Source organism: Siphateles boraxobius, unplaced genomic scaffold (assembly GCF_051911475.1).
Source record: "Siphateles boraxobius isolate OS27281-9 unplaced genomic scaffold, OSU_SipBor_1 11, whole genome shotgun sequence".
NCBI lineage: Eukaryota > Metazoa > Chordata > Actinopteri > Cypriniformes > Leuciscidae > Siphateles > Siphateles boraxobius.
In genome coordinates, this window is record NW_027508711.1 from 12,741,866 (window position 1) to 12,762,792 (window position 20,927).

Below are 20,927 nucleotides of genomic sequence, written 5' to 3' on the forward strand. Positions count from 1 at the left end.
TGAGTTCAAAAAGCCTCTCCATTTCCTTCCTAGACAGTGTCGACCCAGATACCGGCCCACATCCGGTACGCGTTGCATCCACACACGGATCTGGGCAGACACTATGCTGCTGTCTGGGTTAAGACTGCTGATCCTGTTACTGGAGGCCTGGTAGAGCCAGAAGATTTTTTCAACAGTCCTGACAGATTTGATAAGGTATGGGTGTCCCTTCTGCCCCTTAATGCAGTCTGACACAGCCAGATTTAGGCGATGTGAAACACATTGCACGGTTATCAGGCCTGGGACAGATTCCTGGAGTCTCTTTCTGACTCCGGTTTTTCTACCTAAAAGAATTCAAAATGATCCCTTTGACAATCTCATCAAATTCCTAAACTAAAGGTAAAAGACAAAGAGACAAAAAAACATTCTTTAATGTGGCTCCATCACTGGTGAATGAGGCCAGCTTGTTGGTCTCAGTATGGTTTCATAAAAAGCTGCAGGATTCCCAGCAGAACTTTGGTTTTTTCCTACAGTGTCCGGTGTCCGACTTTGTCCAGTCCCAACAAACTATATGAAAAAAAGCCAACAGCTGGTCATCCAAAATCTGATTTCCACCATTTCGTCAATGATATGGCTGCTTGCATATTTTGTGTTGGCAGGCACTGACCTAAGGGCATCACAGTATTAAAGCTGCCCTACTTGACAGTGTGATTAGTGGAAATGTTCAGTTTACAATCATAATTAAATGGCTGCAGTATTTACATTCAAACCATCAAAATAAGCACAGCCCAATCCCTTTCATATGGAAATAATGATCTCATAGCTGGTGTGGTGGGGCCACTTTAGCTTGAGGCATTCATAGATTATTTTGAAGCAGCCTTCAGGAGCCCTATGGTCCATGTCCATTTGTGCAGATATGGCACTGAGAGTGAAAACCAATGGCTCTGTGTGTTTTAGAACATCTCAGATGATAAAAAGTGATGTTCAAATTACATAAACGTCAGCTTATTAATACAGGACGACCTGGCAACTGAATACCCTTGCCTTACTTGTGTTTGTCTTTCAGACCTGACAAATTTATGCATCTCATCACTTCAGTAACATGAATTATTACTTTTTAACTGCTTGTACACTAAAAAATAAACCGTAATTTTTAAGCTAAAAAACAGGCAGCTGTGGTTGCCAGAACTCTACTGTCAAAAATACAGTAGCCATATTATTGGTTTTACAGACTTAACTTAAAATTTACAGTAATAAACCGTATTTCATTATCTGATATTTACAGTAATAAACCGTATTTCATTATCTGATATAGTGTTAATTTACCAACCTTTAAGTATTAATATCTGTTTTATATCATTGTATTACACTGACAATCAACAATCACAGCAGTGATGAGTCACATGATCAATCAAAGCTTATCACAAGCATCACATCAACAAGAAAGTTAATACTGATATATAGTATATATAGAAGCTGCACAGTGTCCTTCGCACAAACATTAAACACCATCATGGTTACACACGTGAAATTTTAAAAATGCAATAAACATTAATTTAACAACATTAGATGTAACATAAAACCCTAATGTACATAACTGATTAGAAAAAAATAAAACTATGAAGAAACAGTTATTTCAATAAAAATACATCAAATGTGAAGTGTCACGCAGGGAATTGTGGGAATATCAATTTACGTTTTTTCATTGTAAATTACACAATGAATGGTCTTTTTCACTTTCAAAAACTAAATTTAACGGTATTTTACAGTAAAATGTACCATTAGATCTATCACAGTTATTTACCGTATATAGTAAGGAAACTTTCTGTTAACCAATTAACAGTTTTTCACTGTAGTCTTTTACCGTTAAAATCACAATCATTTTTTACAGTGTAATTCTCAGATGGTGTCTGCATTGTTTCACCTTTCCTCATGATTCTCCTCCTCGCGAACTTGCTCAAAGTTATTGCTGATTCTACAAGAAGTCATATCTGCAAAGCTGAGAACATTTCACCAGGGTTGGGAAGGCTACTTTTTAAAATGTGTTCACTACAGATTACAAAATACATGCTTTAAAAAGTAAAGTAATTTGTAAAGTCTTTCGTTAGATTACACAAGTTTAATCTAAATACTTTAGAATACTTTTGAATACTATTTACACCTGACTGAACATTGGTCTGTGCTTCACACCCGCTCTGCGCTGTCTAGCGCAGTTTCACCACACAGATTTAACCCCACAATGCTAAATAAAACAGGCTGGGTGCAGATTAATATTTAATATTTCTGATATAAATATTTCTGTGAAATGTATTAAGTTGCACAGAAGAAAGCCCAATCTAGGACCTGCCCTGTACAGTTTAAGAAACGGTGCTGCTATAGCAGCAGAGCCGGAGGACTATTATTTATTTTTTTAAATAACCTGGGGAACAACTGATGACGTCACAGGCTAGGATTTGCTTGACCAGTCGGTTGAAAGGGGCGTCTCATGACTGCCCACATGTGGAAAACGAATTTTGAAGTCATTTATCCAATTTTTTTTACCCGAGAACCAAAAAACGAAAATACAAGGCGAAATCTTTTTTTTATATATTTTTTAAACCGACTGAACACAACTGTCTCTGACTTGGCACGTTTGGGCATGATCAGTTTTAAGTATCAAATTACATTCATAATCGGCCTTACAGTCATTAAGTGTGTCCCTGGCTTTAGTTGTTCTAAGGCAGAGGGGACTAATGGCAGGGGAGATACAATATTATTAGAGATTGGAAGGAGCTGCAGGGTGCTGTTCACAAACATTTCTAGTGACTTTAACAGAATACCCACAGAGCTAGCCAGACCATCGGAGGCTCCGTGGATCACTATACCTGACCGGAAGAAAGAGAAAGTGAGAGAAAGTAAAAGCATGGACGTTCGGGCCAGGCTACAGAGTGCTCCATGTAGACCAGGGGTAGGCAAGTTCGGTCCTACAGAGCTGCTTTCCTGCAGAATTTAGTTCCAACCCTAATCAAACACACCTGAACAAGCTAATCAATGTCTTGAGGTTTTTGTTTGTTGGAGCCAAACTCTGCTGGACAGTGGCTCTCTACGACCAAATTTGCCTACCCCTGGTGTAGACCAACTCTCCCAAGCATTTTCCTGGCCAATGTCCGTTCATTAACAAGCAAAATGGATGAAGTATGGCTGTGTATAAACACAAAGGACAACGAGGGACTGTTGTGCTTTGATTCTTATGGAGACGTAGCTGAATGCGCTAATCCCCGATGAAGCTGTGGAACTAGCCACATGCTATACCGTGCCGACCGCACTCAACACTCCGGTAAGAGAACGGGCTCTGTGTTTATATGAATAATGACTGTTGTAAAAACCACAGTGCACTTGAGAGCTACTACTCACCAGATCTGGAGAATCTCATGTTGAAATGCAGACCGTTTTAACTACCAAGGGAGTTTTCTGTTGTCGTTATTGTCGCTGTTTACATTCCACCACAGGCTATAATGCTAAATTAGCGTTAGCACTGCTACATTCAGTAATCAGTAAGCGGCAGGATGCTCACCTGAAAGGAGCTTTTATAATTGCACAATATTTTAATCAGGCTGATTTACGGAAAGTGCTCCATAAACTCTATCAGCATGTGGAGTGTCCCACCAGAGGCTCCAATATTTTAGACCATATGTACACCAATATAAAAGACTCACGCAGAGCTTTCCACAATCCCCCTCTTGGGCAGTCTGATCACCTCTCACTGTTCATGATACCAGCATACAGACCGAACCCTTATTCGCAAGTCAAGACCCACCATCCAAACTGTTAAGGCCTGGCCAGAAGATCCATTGGCACAGCTCCAGGACTGCTTTGACATCCCAAACTGGGAACCTTTTGCCAAAGCAGCAACCTATGGAATGTTACCAGACCTGGAGGAATACACACCCACTGTACTATTCTATATTAACAGCTGTGTAGGAAATGTTACATTCGAGAAGACGACAAAGAGGAATGCTAATCAGAAACACTGGATGAACAAAGAGTCAAGTCAAGTCAAGTCAAGTCAAATATATTTATATAGCGCTTTTCACAATACAGATTGTATCAAAGCTGCTTCACAGTATCAATCAAAACAACTTAACAATGTTTGTTTATTACTGGAAAAAAAGACATCCAAGTTTGGTAGAGCTAATCAATGGTATGATTGGTTAATTAATTTGAATATCCCCAACTGAGCAAGCCAAAGGCAACAGTGGCAAGGAACCGAAAAACTCCATCCAGTGACCTAATGGTGTCCTAACACCCCATCAAATGACCCAATGGAGAAAAAAAACCTTGGGAGAACCCAGGCTCAGTCGGGGGCCAGTTCTCCTCTGGCGTTTATGAACTAGAGGCCGAATTTACAGTAACTGTAAGATAAAAATTTATATGAATGCCTGGCTAAATAGATGCGTCTTCAGTCCAGTTTTAAACTGGGAGAGAGAGTCTGAGCTACGAACAATATCAGGAAGGCTAATCCAGAGCTTCGGAGCTAAATGTGAAAATGCTCTGCCTCCTTTGGTGGATCTGGATATCCTAGGAAGGACCAGAAGCCTCGAATCTAGTGATCTTAAAGAGCGCGATGGATTGTAAGGCGATAGAAGATCCGTTAAATAGACTGGAGCTAAACCATTTAGAGCTTTATAAGTCAAAAGCAATATCTTGTATTTAATACGGAACTTTATAGGTAACCAATGAAGTGATGATAAAATCTGTGTTATATGATCATATTTTCTTGATCTAGTAAGAACTCTAGCGGCTGCATTTTGGACTAACTGTAGCTTGTTTATTGAAGATGCAGGACAACCAGCTAATAAAGCATTACTGTAATCTAGTCTCGAGGTCATGAATGCATGAACTAACTTTTCTGCATCAGAGACTGATAGCATATTACGTAGCTTAGCAATGTTTCTAAGGTGGAAAAAGGCTGTTTTTGTAACATATGAAATATGCTTTTCAAAAGACAGGTTGGGGTCTAGTATAACACCCAGGTCTTTTACTGTAGCGGATAAAGTAACAGGGCATCCTACTATGTTAAAGTCGTGCTGTGAAGGGTTTTGTGGACGGTTTTTAGAACCGATAAGTATTACCTCTGTCTTGTCTGGATTTAATAAAAGAAAATTACGCGTCATCCAATCTTTTATATCATTAACACAATCTGTCAATTTGGATAATTTAGCATATTCATCTGGCCGTGATGAAATATATATTTGAGTGTCATCATCATAACAATGGAAACTAATTCCATGTTTCCTTAGAATATTACCAAGTGGCAGCATATATATTGAGAATAATAAAGGGCCTAACACAGATCCCTGCGGCACTCCATAGTTTGCCGAAGTTATAATCGATTGTTCTCCATTTAAGTAGACGAAATGGTAGCGGTCAGATAAGTATGACCTGAACCAGCTTAATGCTTGTCCTTGAACACCACAGTAATCTTGTAGTCGATCTAAGAGTATTGTGTGATCTATAGTATCGAACGCAGCACTAAGATCAAGTAAAACTAGTACTGAGATACAGCCTTGGTCCGAAGCTAAAAGTAAATCATTTGTGATTCTAACAAGGGCAGTTTCAGTGCTATGATGTGGCCTGAATCCAGACTGAAACTTTTCATATATGTCGTTTTCTTGCAAGAAAGAGCCGAGTTGAGCAGCCACAACTTTTTCTAATATTTTTGACATAAATGGAAGATTCAAAATGGGTCTGTAATTTGCTAGGTTATTTGGATCTAATTGTGGTTTCTTAATAAGAGGTTTTATAACTGCCAGCTTGAACGTTCTTGGAACATGACCTAAAGATAAAGATGAGTTAATAATATTGAGAAGAGGCTCTTCCACTATAGGTAACACTTCTTTCAGTAGTTCAGTTGGTATAGGATCTAATAAACATGTTGTTGTTTTAGATGAAGTGATAAGTTTATTTAACTCTTTTTGTTCTATGGTTGTAAAGCATTGTAATTGTTCTTGCGGGGTGATAATTGCGGCTGAATTATAAGGCACGAGCAGAGATCGAACGTTTACGATTTTGATTCTGATGCTTTCAATTTTCTTGGTGAAGAAGTTCATGAAATCATTACTACTAAACTGTAACGAGGTATTTTGTTCAGACGACGTCTGTTTATTTGTTAGTCTAGCCACGGTATTAAATAAAAACCTTGGATTATTTCGGTTGTTTTCTATTAATTTGCTGAGGTGCTCCGCCCTGGCCGTTTTAAGGGCCTTTTTATAACGTGACATACTGTCTTTCCACGCGATTCTAAAGACCTCTAAATTAGTTTTTTTCCATTTACGCTCTAAATTACGGGTTTCTCTCTTTAAAACATACGTAGTATTATTGTACCGTGGTGCTATACTTTTTTCTCTGACCTTTTTTAATCTAATGGGTGCAACAATATCCAATGTTCTAGAGAGAATGGAGCTCATAGTGCTAGTTAGTTCGTCTAGTTCATCTGTTTGTTTGGGTTCAGGCAGCAGCTGGGACAGATCAGATAAGCTTGAGAAATGATCTATGGTGGATGGACGAATTGTTCTACCTGGTCGATAACGTGGCGCAGCATGACATATTATAGCAGTGCGTAATAAGCAAGTTACCAAGTAGTGGTCAGTGACATCATCACTTTGCGGTACAATATCTATATCGGTTGGATCGGTTCCATATGATATAATTAAATCGAGTGTATGATTAAGACGATGAGTTGGTCCGGTGACGTTTTGCTTGACCCCGAAGGAGTTTAATAAATCTGTAAACGCAACCCCTAACGCATCATTTAAATTATCTACGTGTATGTTAAAATCTCCAACAATTAATGCTTTATCGACGTTGACCAAAAGATCTGATAGAAAGTCAGCAAACTCTTTTAGGAAATTGGCGTAAGGCCCTGGAGGTCTATATACGGTAGCCAATGCTAGAGATAATGTGGTTTTTTTTCTTACATCTAAGAGCGTAACATTTAGCACAAGCACTTCAAACGAATTAAACCTATGACGAGTTTTCTGAGTAACATTAAGGGTATCTCTGTAAATTGTTGCAACACCGCCGCCACGACCGATCAGACGGGGCTCATGCTTATAACAGTATCCTGGCGGAGTAGACTCATTTAGACCGAAATAATCATTTGGTTTAAGCCGGGTTTCAGTAAGGCACAGAACATCGAAATTATTATCTGTGACCATTTCATTTACAATAACCGCCTTAGGTGTGAGCGATCTAATGTTTAGGAGACCTAGCTTTAGAAATTGTTTTTGTTCACTACTAGCGAGATTTTTTGTTTTAATAACAATTAGATTTTTTCTAGATCCCGCAGTAGATTTATTATTTGATCTTAGTAAACGAGGAATAGACACAGTTTCTATGCAATGTTCTACACTAGTATTAATATCAATTAAATTGGGGCAGTAGAGACTGTGATTTGGATTTTTGGTTACTAGTCAAACGGTATTTAACATCTTGGAGATGTCATCCGACAGAAGATCTAGGCAAAGGTAAAAAAACCTTCTAAGAGCACGCGATGCTGCCTTTAAAGGATATAATTCTGCCAGACATAACCTTAAGAAGGGCATAAAAAAAGCAAAAGCCAGCTATAGACATCGTGTTGAGGTTCACTTCAATAGTTCTGACACTAGGAGTATGTGGCAAGGAATCAAAGCTCTTGCACAATACAAGAGTGCACCTGCTATACCCCACTGTGATGTCTCACCATCTGAGCTCAATACATTTTTTGCTCGGTTTGAGAACATAGATAATTTGACCAGCTACATTTACAGCCACAGATGATGATCAACATCTGACATTTGGCATATGTGTATGATGCGTGCTGAGGAGAGTAAACCCACGTAAAGCTGCAGTCCCAGATGGTGTTCCAGGAAGGGTACTCCGGGACTGTGCTGAACAACTTTCTGGAGTTTTCACTGACATTTTTTATTTATCTTTGTCTCTGGCAATAGTTCCCAAGTGTCTAAAATCAGCTATCATTGTGCCAGTGCCAAAGAAAAAGAAAATCACCTCACTGAATGACTATCGACCAGTAGCCCTCACCCCAGTTGTGATGACGTGTTTTGAGAGATTTGTACTCTCGCACATCAAAGACTCCATAACTCACTTGACTCATATCAGTTTGCATATCGAACAGATCCACAGAGGACACTTTCTCTCTGGCTCTCCACACCGCTCTGAATCATCTGGAGAGACACAACACGTATGTGAGGATGCATTTTGCGGACTATAGCTCGGCATTTAATATTGTAATTCCCTGCAAACTGACCATACAACTCCACCAGATAGGCCTGAGTCCAATGCTCTGTAATTGGATTCAAGATTTCCTGAAAGAGCGCTAGTGAGACTGGGCCCCTATACATCCTCCACTATCACTCTGAGCACTGGCATTTGAAACCAACTGGCATTTGACACCAACGCTATAGTGAAGTTTGTGGATGACACAAATGTGATCAGGGATAATGATGAATCAGCTTATAGAACAGAAGTTCAGAATTTGGCAGATTGATGTTTGGAGAACAGTCTATCTCTGAACATTGAGAAGACCAAGGAGCTCATTATTGACTATTGGAGATCCCAGGATGGGCGTTGTGCTCTGGTCTTCATCAATGGAGAGAGGGTGGAGAGGGTTCCCTGCATCCGTTTCCTGGGCATTTACATTACAGAAGACCTTACTTGGAGCACAAATACCACTGCACATTAAAAAAAGGCACAGCAGCGGTTGTTTTTCCTCAAGACACCGAAAAAAGACGGACAATAACTGCTGTTAACCTTCTACTGTTGTTCAATAGAAAGCATCATGACATACTGCATTTCAACATGGTATCTCAGTTGCACTGCAGGAGGGCACTTCAAAAGTGTCATCTCCGTCGCACAAAAGACAATTGGGACTCAACTACCAGCACTGGAGCATATATGGAGCATATATACAGCACAAGGTGTCTCAGAAGAGCAAAAAGTATCTGTGAGGATTCTACACAGCCAAGTCATCATCTTTTTGAACTGCTACCATCAGGTAGACATTACAGAGCCATTAAATCTCGCACCACCAGATTTAAGAACAGCTTTTTCCCTAGAGCTGTGAAGGCTCTAAATCAATCCCGGAACTTACAATGCAACTAATAATCCACAGATCTGCTAATGCATCCTTTTTATTATGGCGCATAAAACAGTGAACATTATTATTTATTATAGTGCTGCTGCATTAATGTTTGTACTGTTTTATTGTTTTTTACTATGAACAGTGTTTACAATCATGCACGTACCTGTAATAATGATGTTGTTTTTAAAGTACTCTTGCACTACCTCACTTTACAACAACACTATTCTGTGGTTGCACTACTGTTTATACTGTGTATTGTTTAAATTCACAAATGCTGCTGTCCCAAGAATTTTTGGTTTCTGTATTAGCACCCCCCCACCTCCACACTGCTTTCATAGGGGCACTGGAACAATCATTTATAAAACGCATTTAATTTTAGTTTACAAAGACGTGAAACTCACCGAGTGGTCTGGGGTGTTCACTGATATGCTCACACAAAAATCGCTGCAAAAGATGCTTTCCAAGAGGTGTTTTACCATTCGTTGAAAAACTGTGGATCTATTTTTCCAAACCCCTCACAACCGGAACATTCTTCCGTTGAGAGCTTGAATAATAGACACTCCAGCCCAGTTGGTGGTGATAATGCACCTTTGCCAATGTTTGGATAGCGTAAATTACGATACCGCGACTGGAGGACTACAGAAAGAATATAAACAACCCCATTTCCGTCTCTGGCAGCGGAGTAAAACCGTACCTCACAGAACATCCAACACAAGTCAATGGAGTTGGACAAAAACTACGATAAAACCTGTTGGAAAGCATCTTTTGCAGCGATTTTTGTCTAAAAATAACAGACTGAGAATTTAAGTCACCAAATCAAAATTCCATTTTAATCATAATATATATGATTAACCATAGTAATCATAATAGGTGTGGGTTTGTTTTACACAGGAGACTCTAACTGTCCTGACCGCGTATGCCTTTTCCATAGTAGAATCACGCTGCGTGCGCAAACAATAGGATTGTTGATTATTTTATACAAAATCAATATCAATATTTCTTATATGTAATACGTTTAAAAACGTGTAAAAACTGCAGATGGATGTTATATTGTGAACGCTTGCTTAGCATGGAGATTTCAGTGGAGTTACGACAGACACGCTGTTTCATAATAGGTAGGGCCTATGATGTCCTTTTTATGAATGACAACACAGTGCATTGATCTCATAAGGCACATTATTTTCTCTATAATGCCTTTCAGTGTGCAATATGTGTGTGTGTAGACAGTATATTTTTCACAAAACACTTTACCTTAATGCCGTTTTTAAGAGTTCAAAACTCATTCACTTCTTGGAGGGAGCCCGGTCTAGAGGGTGTCACGTGATTTTCGTGCATCTAACCTGGACATTGCCATTGCCAACATCAGACCTAAAATATGGCAAAATCATTTACTATGGTGATTTTTTTAAGTATTTAAGTATTTGAAATACTCTAAATACACTCCCTCAAAATATTTTGTTACAAGCTACATTTTATTTTTTCCACACCTGCAAAATACAAATAACTAAATACACTAAAGTAATTAAATACGTATTTAAAATACATTTAATTGAAATACTGCCCATGTCTGTGCATACGTGAATTCCTCCATTGCATAGCCGTTTAAAAACTCTGAGAGTTGGGGTATTTTCGCTCTCCACTTCCTGTGAAGTATCGATGTTCCCTTATTCCCCAACAGAACAGAACCCTTTTATACACTTATAAAATCAGCTGGAGCGGTTACAGAATCAATTTGGCTCAGAGATTGAATCTTGAATCTCATGTGTGACTTTAAAAATAAATTGATGCAGTACAGTGGAAATGATGCATGTTACTAATGAATTCACATGCCAACATGTAAAGATTATGAGTTGTGCTGAGCGATATGCTATTTTATAGAATAAATAAATGTAAACAAAGGGTGTAACACAATATCAAGAACTGAAGAATAGTTTATTTCAGACATACGATTAAAGTTTAAATTGCAGGTTAGAGAGAGGGGAGGAAATTGCCAGAAATCATGGCCCTCAAAGAGTTATCAATGCTTGGTGTGAGGAAAATGAGTGGAGGGTTGGCCAGGGGCCTGTAACATGATGGTAGTTGAACAAACTCAGGGTTACAGGTTTAGTTTAGAGTTGACAAAACCAAACCAATCCAACCAGGCTTTGTTGGTACCATGATGCTGATCATCAACTTTCTCTGTCAACTCAGGCTTTGATCCTGAGTTTAGGAGTTTAAGTGTTACATCAGTAGCAAACGGCCAATCACATGTTGAGAAAGAGTGAAACTGAGATTAATTTCTCGCGAGAAAAGCAGCGCAATTCACTTATTAAATAAAAGTATTAAAATAGTAAGACTTTAAACAAATTTACACAGCAAGAAGAAAACAGCTGTCCATGAAAGAGGACAACTAAAAGAAAAAGTCTCGCTACTGTATATCAGTGCAAGTAAAAGTTGTGAAGTTATTTTATACAGCTGATAAAGGTATAGAGAGAATTGAACATTTAAGCTCACATGAAGTTATTTTATAGATTCATCTATTGATGCTAAAGTGTATTTATATTACCTTTATATAGTTATTCATTTAAACTGCGTAATAATAATTGATGAACTAAAATTGTACATCTGTGATTGATTAAGGGTATAATAATTACATAGGCCTAAATAATATCTAAATCATACAAATTTATTATTCTAAATAAGCATCACTAAAAACTAGACGATTTTGTCTTTAAAAATCATTTGCTATGTAGTGACCTTTAATTTGGAGTAGAAACAGGTGGAGTGACTTTATCGCATCAGGCATGTGTCACTTTGCTTACAGCTGATTGGTCCAAGTTCAGTTTGCAACCTCTTACCTAGAACATAACCTGCCCCGGACCAGGTTAGCCGTGGAGCGTAAGTTACTATGGCGATGAACACTGCTAAAAGCCAAACTACTTTCATGGTCCCTAAAACCCAGGGTTGACGCAAACTAAACTGAAACATAGCTGGCTAGCCACCTAAACCGGCTTCATGGTATAGGCCCCAGGTGTCATGGTGAGTAGCTAGAGCTTACCTAGGTTAACCTTGGGCTAACCCGGATAACATTAGGGAACAAGCCAAAGTCTTTTCAAAATCTTGTCGTCATGTAGAATAGCAAGGAGGGATAACGACTGAGGACATTATTTACTTACATAGTGTTAGTAGTACTAATCAGAGCTGTAGATGCACACACTGCACAGGCACAATGGCGCTTTTGCTGGCATCTGCAGACAGAATGCGATATTGCGTGTGTCGCAACTAATTAGCGATGCTCATTGTCAGAAAGAAAAAAAGAGATCGATGTCACTATCGCTGTGTTTGACAGGTGTTTGTGTGGGCTATGCCACCAAATGGAATCAGCAGTGGAGAGTATGTGCTGCCGTGAGGTGAACGCGTTTTGGAGTTTAGTGGAAGCAGCTCGACTCGAAAAATGCAACCCAACCGCGTATCCATTACAGAGAATGTCGATTTATTCTCTATTGTTTCTATAATGGTGTAAAATTTGTATGGGGAGCATATTTTGATATTTTAAATGTACTAGCAATTATCTCATTTGATATAACAAGTAAAAATGACATTATTGTATATTATATGAAATACAATTATAATAAAATTCTAAATTATGAGTACTGTATACTGTACTGTCTGTTTTTATTTTTAAAACGGTGTGAAAAGTAAAAATTATCATCAAATAATCCATTAATCTTACGTGCCTCACGCAGCATCCTGGTTTTGACGCATGCTTCCTGAACCCGTTTGTTTTGTGAATAGTTTACACTAACTCTAGGCTTGGAGTCCCTTTTATGACGTCACACCCAGCCTAGTGAAAGGGAGAGGGAGTGTAGAAAGTACCAACTTTTCATATTATATTCAGCATTTTGGTATAAAAAAACATACAAAACAATGGTGGGCGGTTCTTATCTTTGTTTAATAAGCACATTGCATTATCTTCGTGAAATATTTAACCTGCAATTTACACTTTAACAACTAACTACAATATAATAACCACCTTCCTAACTAAATATTTTAAAACATTTTCTGACATTTCACACATTCACACGTTTTAACTGATGTCTGATTACAGCAATCAACCCTCATCAATATTATTTCAGCTTGTCTCTAAACTGTTCTGGAAATTGAAGAATTAAAGTTTAATTTAACCCCCCTGGTTTGGTCTGGTTGTTCACACCTCAGAGTTGCAAAAAAGTCTCTAGAAATGGGCGTGTAAAGCTGTAGAAAAGTAGGAGTGTGGAGGGGAGACAACAACCAATGAAACACAGACCTGCAACACACATTATACAGACACATGAATATGAAAATATGACCACTGAGAAAAAAAAAAAAACTCTCCCAAAAAATGCTGCAAAATATACACGGAACCCTCTCTTTGGTACACGATAATATTAGAGGTTACATTAACAACAGGGCTATTATATTCAACTGCTATTTATTTCCAGATATAACTTCTATAATCAAATAAAAGCTTAAATGTTTGTATACAAGTTGCACATAAGGTTGTTTTCATAAACTTCTTCATGGCAAATATATTCAAACATGCATATATAATTAACAGTAAATAAGCTCCTCTTGTTACGGAAGCAGGCTCAAGGGATAGATATGAAGTTAACAGGAGTTTACTGACAACACAGAGCGGGAACAGAATGCTGGTAGGACACATGAACAATGATACTTTGGAGAGCAGTGTGCAGGGGATGAGTGGCATCGTTCTTCTGACGGGTATGAAGTCTGATCGTGAGAGAGACGGATGACAGGAACGAGGAACACTGAAGACAGAGAAGAGATGCTGGAGATGGAGGCAATGGAGATAATGGAGACAAGACTCTGGAGAAGACACTGTGAGACAGAGTTGAGACTGATACAGGCGATTAAAGATTTGTGTCTGACACATTTTTCCGCACCCCTTGGATTGACAGGATATAATCGGCCCTGATCATGGACTGGTTTTAAACAATCAAGGCCCCCATTATCCACACCCTCTCCCTTACAATTTCTACCCGATAAAATCTTTTTGTTTATATTTGTTCTAAAATTAACCAAATAATGAGAAATACAGAATATTTAAATTACACAGTGATAGAATCTTGAATGTTAAGGGAAACTCGCAATACAATACACAGTGTTATCACATTTAAATAGTGCAACACTTTAATTGACCCAAAAACTTAGTAATTCAGTGAAAAATAGTCAAACCCAAGAGAGAATTTCAGTTAGCTCAAATACAAGGGAATTATTCTTATTAAAATAGCTAAGATATTTAGTGGTCTATCAGTTACCAATTGCCCCATGACAGTACGCACCTTCAGTCTTTACTATCTTTGACAGGGTACAGCGCTGACATTTCCTTCACCAATCCTCAACATACCTATACATCCCTGGCCAATAGCACCGAGCCCTTACTAACCTTGCTGTTCGCTCCATCCCCTTATGACCATGGTCATCATGAAGGCAGGCGAGAACCTCTTCCCTAAGGGAGGATGGTAAAACCACGTGTCGAACTTCCTTATGACCTTCTTGTGGCCAAAATCGTTGGTACAAGACAACATATACCTTCTCCAACGTCTCCTACTGACGAACTAACTCCAAGTCCTCTGGTCGTTCAAGGATGCGTTCTTGTGATGTTGGTGGTCGCTTACGGTCCCCGTAGACCATTAACCTTCTTATAACTGGGTCAGCTTCCTGCAGCACACCCAAATTCTCCTTTAATGGTCAAGGAAAGACAGATATACTGTTAACATGCTCCAAAACAGACTGCCATATTCTGTTCAGGCACCACTGCAATTGAAGCTAGTCCTATCAAAGGGAAATAGCTTTGTCTAGACAACACATCAGAATTGCCATTATTGCGTCCAGGCTTATATTTTATGTCCAAGTCAAACTCTATGAGTTGATTGACCCACTTTTGTTCCATTTCCCCCAACTTTGCTGTCTGCAAATGACTAGGGTTGTTATCAGTATATACTGTACACTTATTGTCCAGCCAAATTCTTCAGCTACAGCCCATCTTAGAGCCACAAATTCCAACTTCATCGAACTATAATTTTGCATATTACTTTCTGATGACCTCAACCCTCTACTTGCAAAAGGAACTGGTCGACATTTGCCCTTAAACTCCTGTGACAAAATGGCACCCAAACCTTGAAAGCTTGCATCTATCTCCAGAATGAATGGCTAGCTAAAATCGGCATAAACAAGCAGGGCCACTGGTCAAAGCTACCTTAAGGGTTTGAAATGAATTCTCAAAGGCTTACACCAACTTATTCCACAACTCAACTTTTGGTCGCTTTGTCTTCTGATTCCGAATTACCCCCGATACTAATGTATTCAACGGCTCTGCAATATGCAAAAACCCTTTTATAAATCATCTAAAGTAACTAGCAAAGCCTAAAAATGACAAAAAAAAAGTTATTGTGGCTGTTTCCAAATATCTTATCTGGATCAGTACTAATCCCTGAAGCGGAGAATACATGTCCCAAGTAACGTAATTCTGATCGGAAAAAAACAACATTTACGGAGTTTGGCTTTTAAATTTGGCTATCTTAAACGACTCCGTACCAGTTGTAATCGCTGCAGATACTGTTCTACTGTTGTTGAAAAATAATTACATAATCAAGATAGAGCAGTAGAGACTGAAAACATTGATCATCAAAAATTCACTCCATAAACAGTTGAAAAGTAATTGGCCCATTGCAAAGCCCGAAAGGCATCCGAGAAATTCAAAGAGTCCAAAAGGAGTACAGAAGGCAGTCTTAGGACGATCAGCTTCAGCCACTGGCTATAGGAGAGAAAGAATTTTGCAAACTCGTTAATTCATCTAAATCGACTGTATGTTAGACCCTATACTACCTAAGTTACTGAAAAAGATGCTTCCAGAAGTCATAGATCCTCTTCTTAACATCATTATTTCATCTTTGTCTCTAGGATACGTACCAAAAACCTTTAAGTTGGCTATGATTAAACTGCTTGTTAAAAAAACGCAACTTGATCCTACAGAATTAGTCAAGTACAGGCCGATCTCAAATCTACCTTTTCTATCAAAGATATTAGAAAAAGCAGTATCCTCACAACTGTGTTCCTTTCTTGAAAGAAATGATATCTGTGAGGATTTTCAGTCAGGATTTAGACCACACCATAGCACTGAGACTGCTCTCATTAGAGTCACAAATGAGTTGCTCTTATCATCCGATCGTGGTTGTATCTCTCTATTAGTGTTACTTGATCTTAGTGCTGCATTTGACACCATTGACCACAACATTCTCTTAAATAGACTAGAAAAGTATGTTGGCATTAGTGGAAATGCATTAGCTTGGTTTAAATCATATTTATCTGACAGCTATCACTTTGTAGCAGTAAATGAAGAGATGTCTTATCGATCACAAGTTCAGTATGGCGTACCACAAGGCTCAGTTCTAGGACCGCTGCTGTTCACTCTGTACATGCTACCTTTAGGAGATATCATTAGGAAACATGGAATTAGCTTTCACTGTTATGCTGATGATACTCAGCTCTATATTTCTTCAAAACGAAACTCACCAATTCACAAAATTATCGGAATGCATAGTTGATATAAAAAATTGGATGACTAGTAATTTCCTACTACTAAATTCAAACTACTAAAAACAGAGATTCTAATTATTGGGAAAAAACTTCCACACGTAATAACCTAGAATACTGTCTAACACTTGATGGCTGCTCTGTTAAGTCTTCGTCGTCAGTTAGGAAACCTGGGTGTGCTCTTTGATACCAATCTTTCATTTGAAAGTCACGTGTCTAGTGTCTGTAAAACCGCATTTTTCCATCTTAAAAATATATCTAAATTACGTCATATGCTCTTATTGCGTTCATGACATCAAGGCTAGATTATTGTAATGCTCTACTGGATGGTTGCCCTGCACGCTTAATAAACAAACTACAGCTAGCTCAAAATGCAGCAGCTCGAGTTCTTACCAGAACCAGAAAATATGACCATATTATCCCGGTTCTGTCAACACTGCATTGGCTCCCTATTAAACATCGTATACATTTTAAAATATTGCTGATTACTTAGAAAGCACTAAATGGTTTAGCTCCGCAGTACTTGAGGGAGCTCTTAACGCATTATAGGCCTTCACGTCTATTGCGATCTCAAATTTCCGGCCAGTTGATAATACCTAGAATATCTAAATCGACTGCTGAGCGGTAGATCCTTTTCCTATTTAGCACCAAAACTTTGGAACAATCTTCCTAACATTGTCCGGGAAGCAGACACAGTGTGTCAGTTCAAAGCTAGACTAAAAACACATCTCTTTGACCTAGCATTCACATAATACATTATCGACTTCTATAATTCAATATTAGGCTGCATAGATTAGGTCAGCCGGAACTGGGAACACTTCCCTTAAATCCTGATGTACTCGTTACATCATAAGAAGAATGGCATCTACGCTAATTTTAGTGTCTTTGTTTATCCCAAGGTTTTCCCGCAGCCTGCCGGATCCAGGCTGTTTCCAGATCTGACGAAGGACCTTCGCCTGGACCTGATGACAATGCAGTGCTGAAGTGCCAACTAGCCTCTCTCTATGGAGGATCCCAATACCACTCTAAAGATAAAGCATTGTGGAATTTTTCGGTTTGCGTACCTACCCGAAGTGATAAAATAAAATAAAATTCTGCATCAAAATTTATAGACAAGACAATGAGTTTGTTTAGGCATGGTTTATAAGAATTACAAACCTGCGCACATATATTCAAACGCACATAACTATAGAATCAATTCTTAATGCGCATGTGAACGCCATCACCGTCTATCACAGGTTCGCGTTTAAAGTCTGTTTAGAGAGAACGGTGATCGTCTTAGCGGCCTCTAATTTAATAACAAATGATCATTTAGACGGAAGTGAATCAATCAAAACTAACTTTAGCTGGAAAAAACCTTATTCAAGAACCCCTATAAAACCAAACCAATCTCTTTTACCTTAAATTATATGTTTATCTCTGTAAAGCTGCTTTGAAACAATCTACATTGTTAAAAACGCTACATAAATGAGGATGACTTGACTTGACTTGACTTGATGTCCTGGCTCTCTAACAGCTGCTTAATGTGAGTTTTTATTGCCTCCAACTGACTAGGGGGAATTTGGCGATGGCGCTGACGGGCCGGGACATCACCCAACAAAGGGATTTGGTGTTCTATTAATTTAGTGCAACCCAAGTCACCATCAGGATGAACATCCTGATATTTATACAAGAGGTGCTTAATTACTTCCCTTTCAGACTCAGAAAGGGCTATTTTGGAACGACCGTAATAATGTAGGAATAATCAAAATTTCTGCAGGTAATCCACCACTATCATCACCACTCAGAGTTTCCAGTAGAGTGACTACATTTGAAACACTCTTAGGGCAGTAAGCTGTAACTAACCTCATTGTTCCAGCTGGAATCTGCACTGAATGCTTAGTTTGCACTCGTACATGGCCAATGAAACCAGGACAAGAAGGATCACTAGTTCTCTGGCACTGCAACAAAGCATCCTTCCAGCCTGATTCCGCTTAACCTGTGGGACTGAAAACAAGTCTGAACCATATTCTTTAAATAATTAATTATAACACTGCCCTATTATATTCATACCCAACATGCCAGGAACCAGTTATTTCTTTTTTGGACACAATGTTTTTTGGGTCTTTAACAATCAATACACCTTGTTTAGATAGAATTGTCCCCAACACATTATCATCAGTTTCAAAATATCCCACATAGGGAATTTCCAAACCATTGGCAGCTTTTAGCTGAACCCAAGCACATTTTTTAAAGTGTCTGATGCTAGCGGTCGAAAGTGTTGATCAAAACAAGACTCTGTTATTGTGGTCACCATTGACCCCAGTATCCAGCAGACATGAAACAGGAACACTGCCCATTTGAATGGTAACAATAGGACATTTGCCAATAAGACGCTGTACCACTGTAGGACTAACAAGGCTAGAAGTCTTTAAACCTTCACTGCCCCACTTCCACAAGTGTTTCTCGTTGTTACCCTAGCTGGCCTAGATCCAGACTCAACAGGCCATGGTTGTCTACAATATCGGGCAATATGACCCTGTTTATTTCAACATAAAAACCTTCGAGAAGTATTCTGCCTTGTCAAAGAGATGGAGGGTTCATTACTCAAGGGTTTAAGGTAATCAATACGCTTAGTTATTTCATCCATTTGAGCTAGTTGTTGCTTTAACAGCTCCTTGATTTCTTTTAACTCAGTAGATTCCTTATGCATCTGTGATTCAATTACTATACTCTGAGCAACATTACACCATAACTGAGCAGCAGAAGGAATAACTTCCATCTTCCTTTCCTCATTCCATTGTATTGCTTCGCTTCGGACATCAACTAAAGTACATTGTGGGGTTCGTCTTACATCATTATCATCACTGCGATATCATTAACATGCTCAACAAACTGATCACGGAGAACTTGATCAGCATTTGGGACACTGGTGAGAATAGAGTCCATCAACGACATAAGTGAATGACAAAATTCAACAAGAGATTCAACCTCTCTTTGTTTATAAGTTCAGGAGTTTCTTGTTCAGATTGTGGTCCGAGTTTTATCTCCATTCTGGCTTCCCCTCCCAAATGATCTAGCAGAAATGCTACCTTTTCTCGTACAGTCCAACTCCCATCCCCGATGCAGGCCTCAGCCTCCTCAATGTTCAAATTAGAGTCAAAGTCCCAGACGAACCGGCGACACTTCGCTCCCGAGGAACATACATCACCCTGCTGAAAGGCACAGAAGGTGGAGCATTAGATTTGGATTCAGGTTGGTTAAAGTCAGAGCCCGTAGACTACGTATCTGCTTCCAAAACTCTGTCAACTCCTGCTCCATAGCAACTGTTTATCTTACATTTACATTTATTAATTTATCTGACGCTTGTATCCAAAGGGCATTAGGGCTGCTAAGGTAACATACTAAAGGAAAATAGAGGGATACATCGTGGACAAGAACCCACGTCACGTGTGGCAGGGATTACAACACATCTCAAACTACAAGGGATACAATATCACATCTATCACCCCTGATGTTACAATGGCAGAGGAATTAAATAGTTTCTTTGTCCGGTTTGAGGTGAATGGTCAATCAACTCCTCCCCCAGCCTTCACCAGCACCTCACTATTCCTCTAGGAACATCAGGTGAGGAGAGCACTAAGGGATGTAAACCTGAGGAAGGCGGCTGGACCCGACGGAGTACCAGGGAAGGTACTTTGGGCCTGCGCAGACCATCTTACGGGGATTTACACCAAGATCTTCAACATCTCTCTGACCCGAGCCATAGTTCCATCTTGCTGGAAATCCACCATCATCCCAGTTCCAAAAACATCAGCTTGGAAAAGCCTGAACGATTTTAGGCCCATTGCACTAACATCACTTGTAATGAAGTGCCTGGAAAGGCTGGTTGCCAAGCACATCAAGGCCTGCCTCCCACCATCATTAGACCCTCACCAGTTTGCCTATAGGGCAAAACGCTCTACGGAGGATGCTATCGCAATCACCCTTCACTCAACGTTGAAAGGGTCTCATCTTTTTAATTTCTGGGAGTACACATTACCGAAGACCTCTCTTGGTCCATTAACACTAAAGCAATAAAAAAAGGCCCAGCAACGACTACACTTCCTGAGAATTCTCAGGAAAAACCATCTTGAACAGAAGTTGCTGGTGTCATTTTACCGGGCAATCATTGTACTCACTTATTGCATCATAGCATGGTATGCGGGATGTTCGGTGGCAGATAGGAGGGCTTTGCAGAGGGTCATAGGTTCAGCCCAAAAGACCATAGGGTGCC

The 20,927-nt window shown here is 39.2% G+C and overlaps 1 protein-coding gene across 1 annotated transcript in view; it reads right to left on the minus strand.

Moving 5' to 3' along the window:
- Positions 1-20,445, minus strand: part of LOC143757037 (uncharacterized) — a 32,190-nt gene extending 11,745 nt beyond the window's left edge. Inside the window, exons 1-8 of the mRNA XM_077248021.1 lie at positions 20,410-20,445; positions 19,744-19,866; positions 14,700-14,818; positions 14,523-14,585; positions 13,791-13,973; positions 13,290-13,382; positions 8,102-8,171; positions 4,398-7,229 (exon numbers count right to left, since the gene is read on the minus strand). Coding sequence (XP_077104136.1) covers positions 4,398-7,229; positions 8,102-8,171; positions 13,290-13,382; positions 13,791-13,973; positions 14,523-14,585; positions 14,700-14,818; positions 19,744-19,866; positions 20,410-20,445 — 3,519 coding nt within the window. The remainder of the gene's footprint in view (positions 1-4,397; positions 7,230-8,101; positions 8,172-13,289; positions 13,383-13,790; positions 13,974-14,522; positions 14,586-14,699; positions 14,819-19,743; positions 19,867-20,409) is intronic.
- Positions 20,446-20,927: the final 482 nt, after the last annotated feature.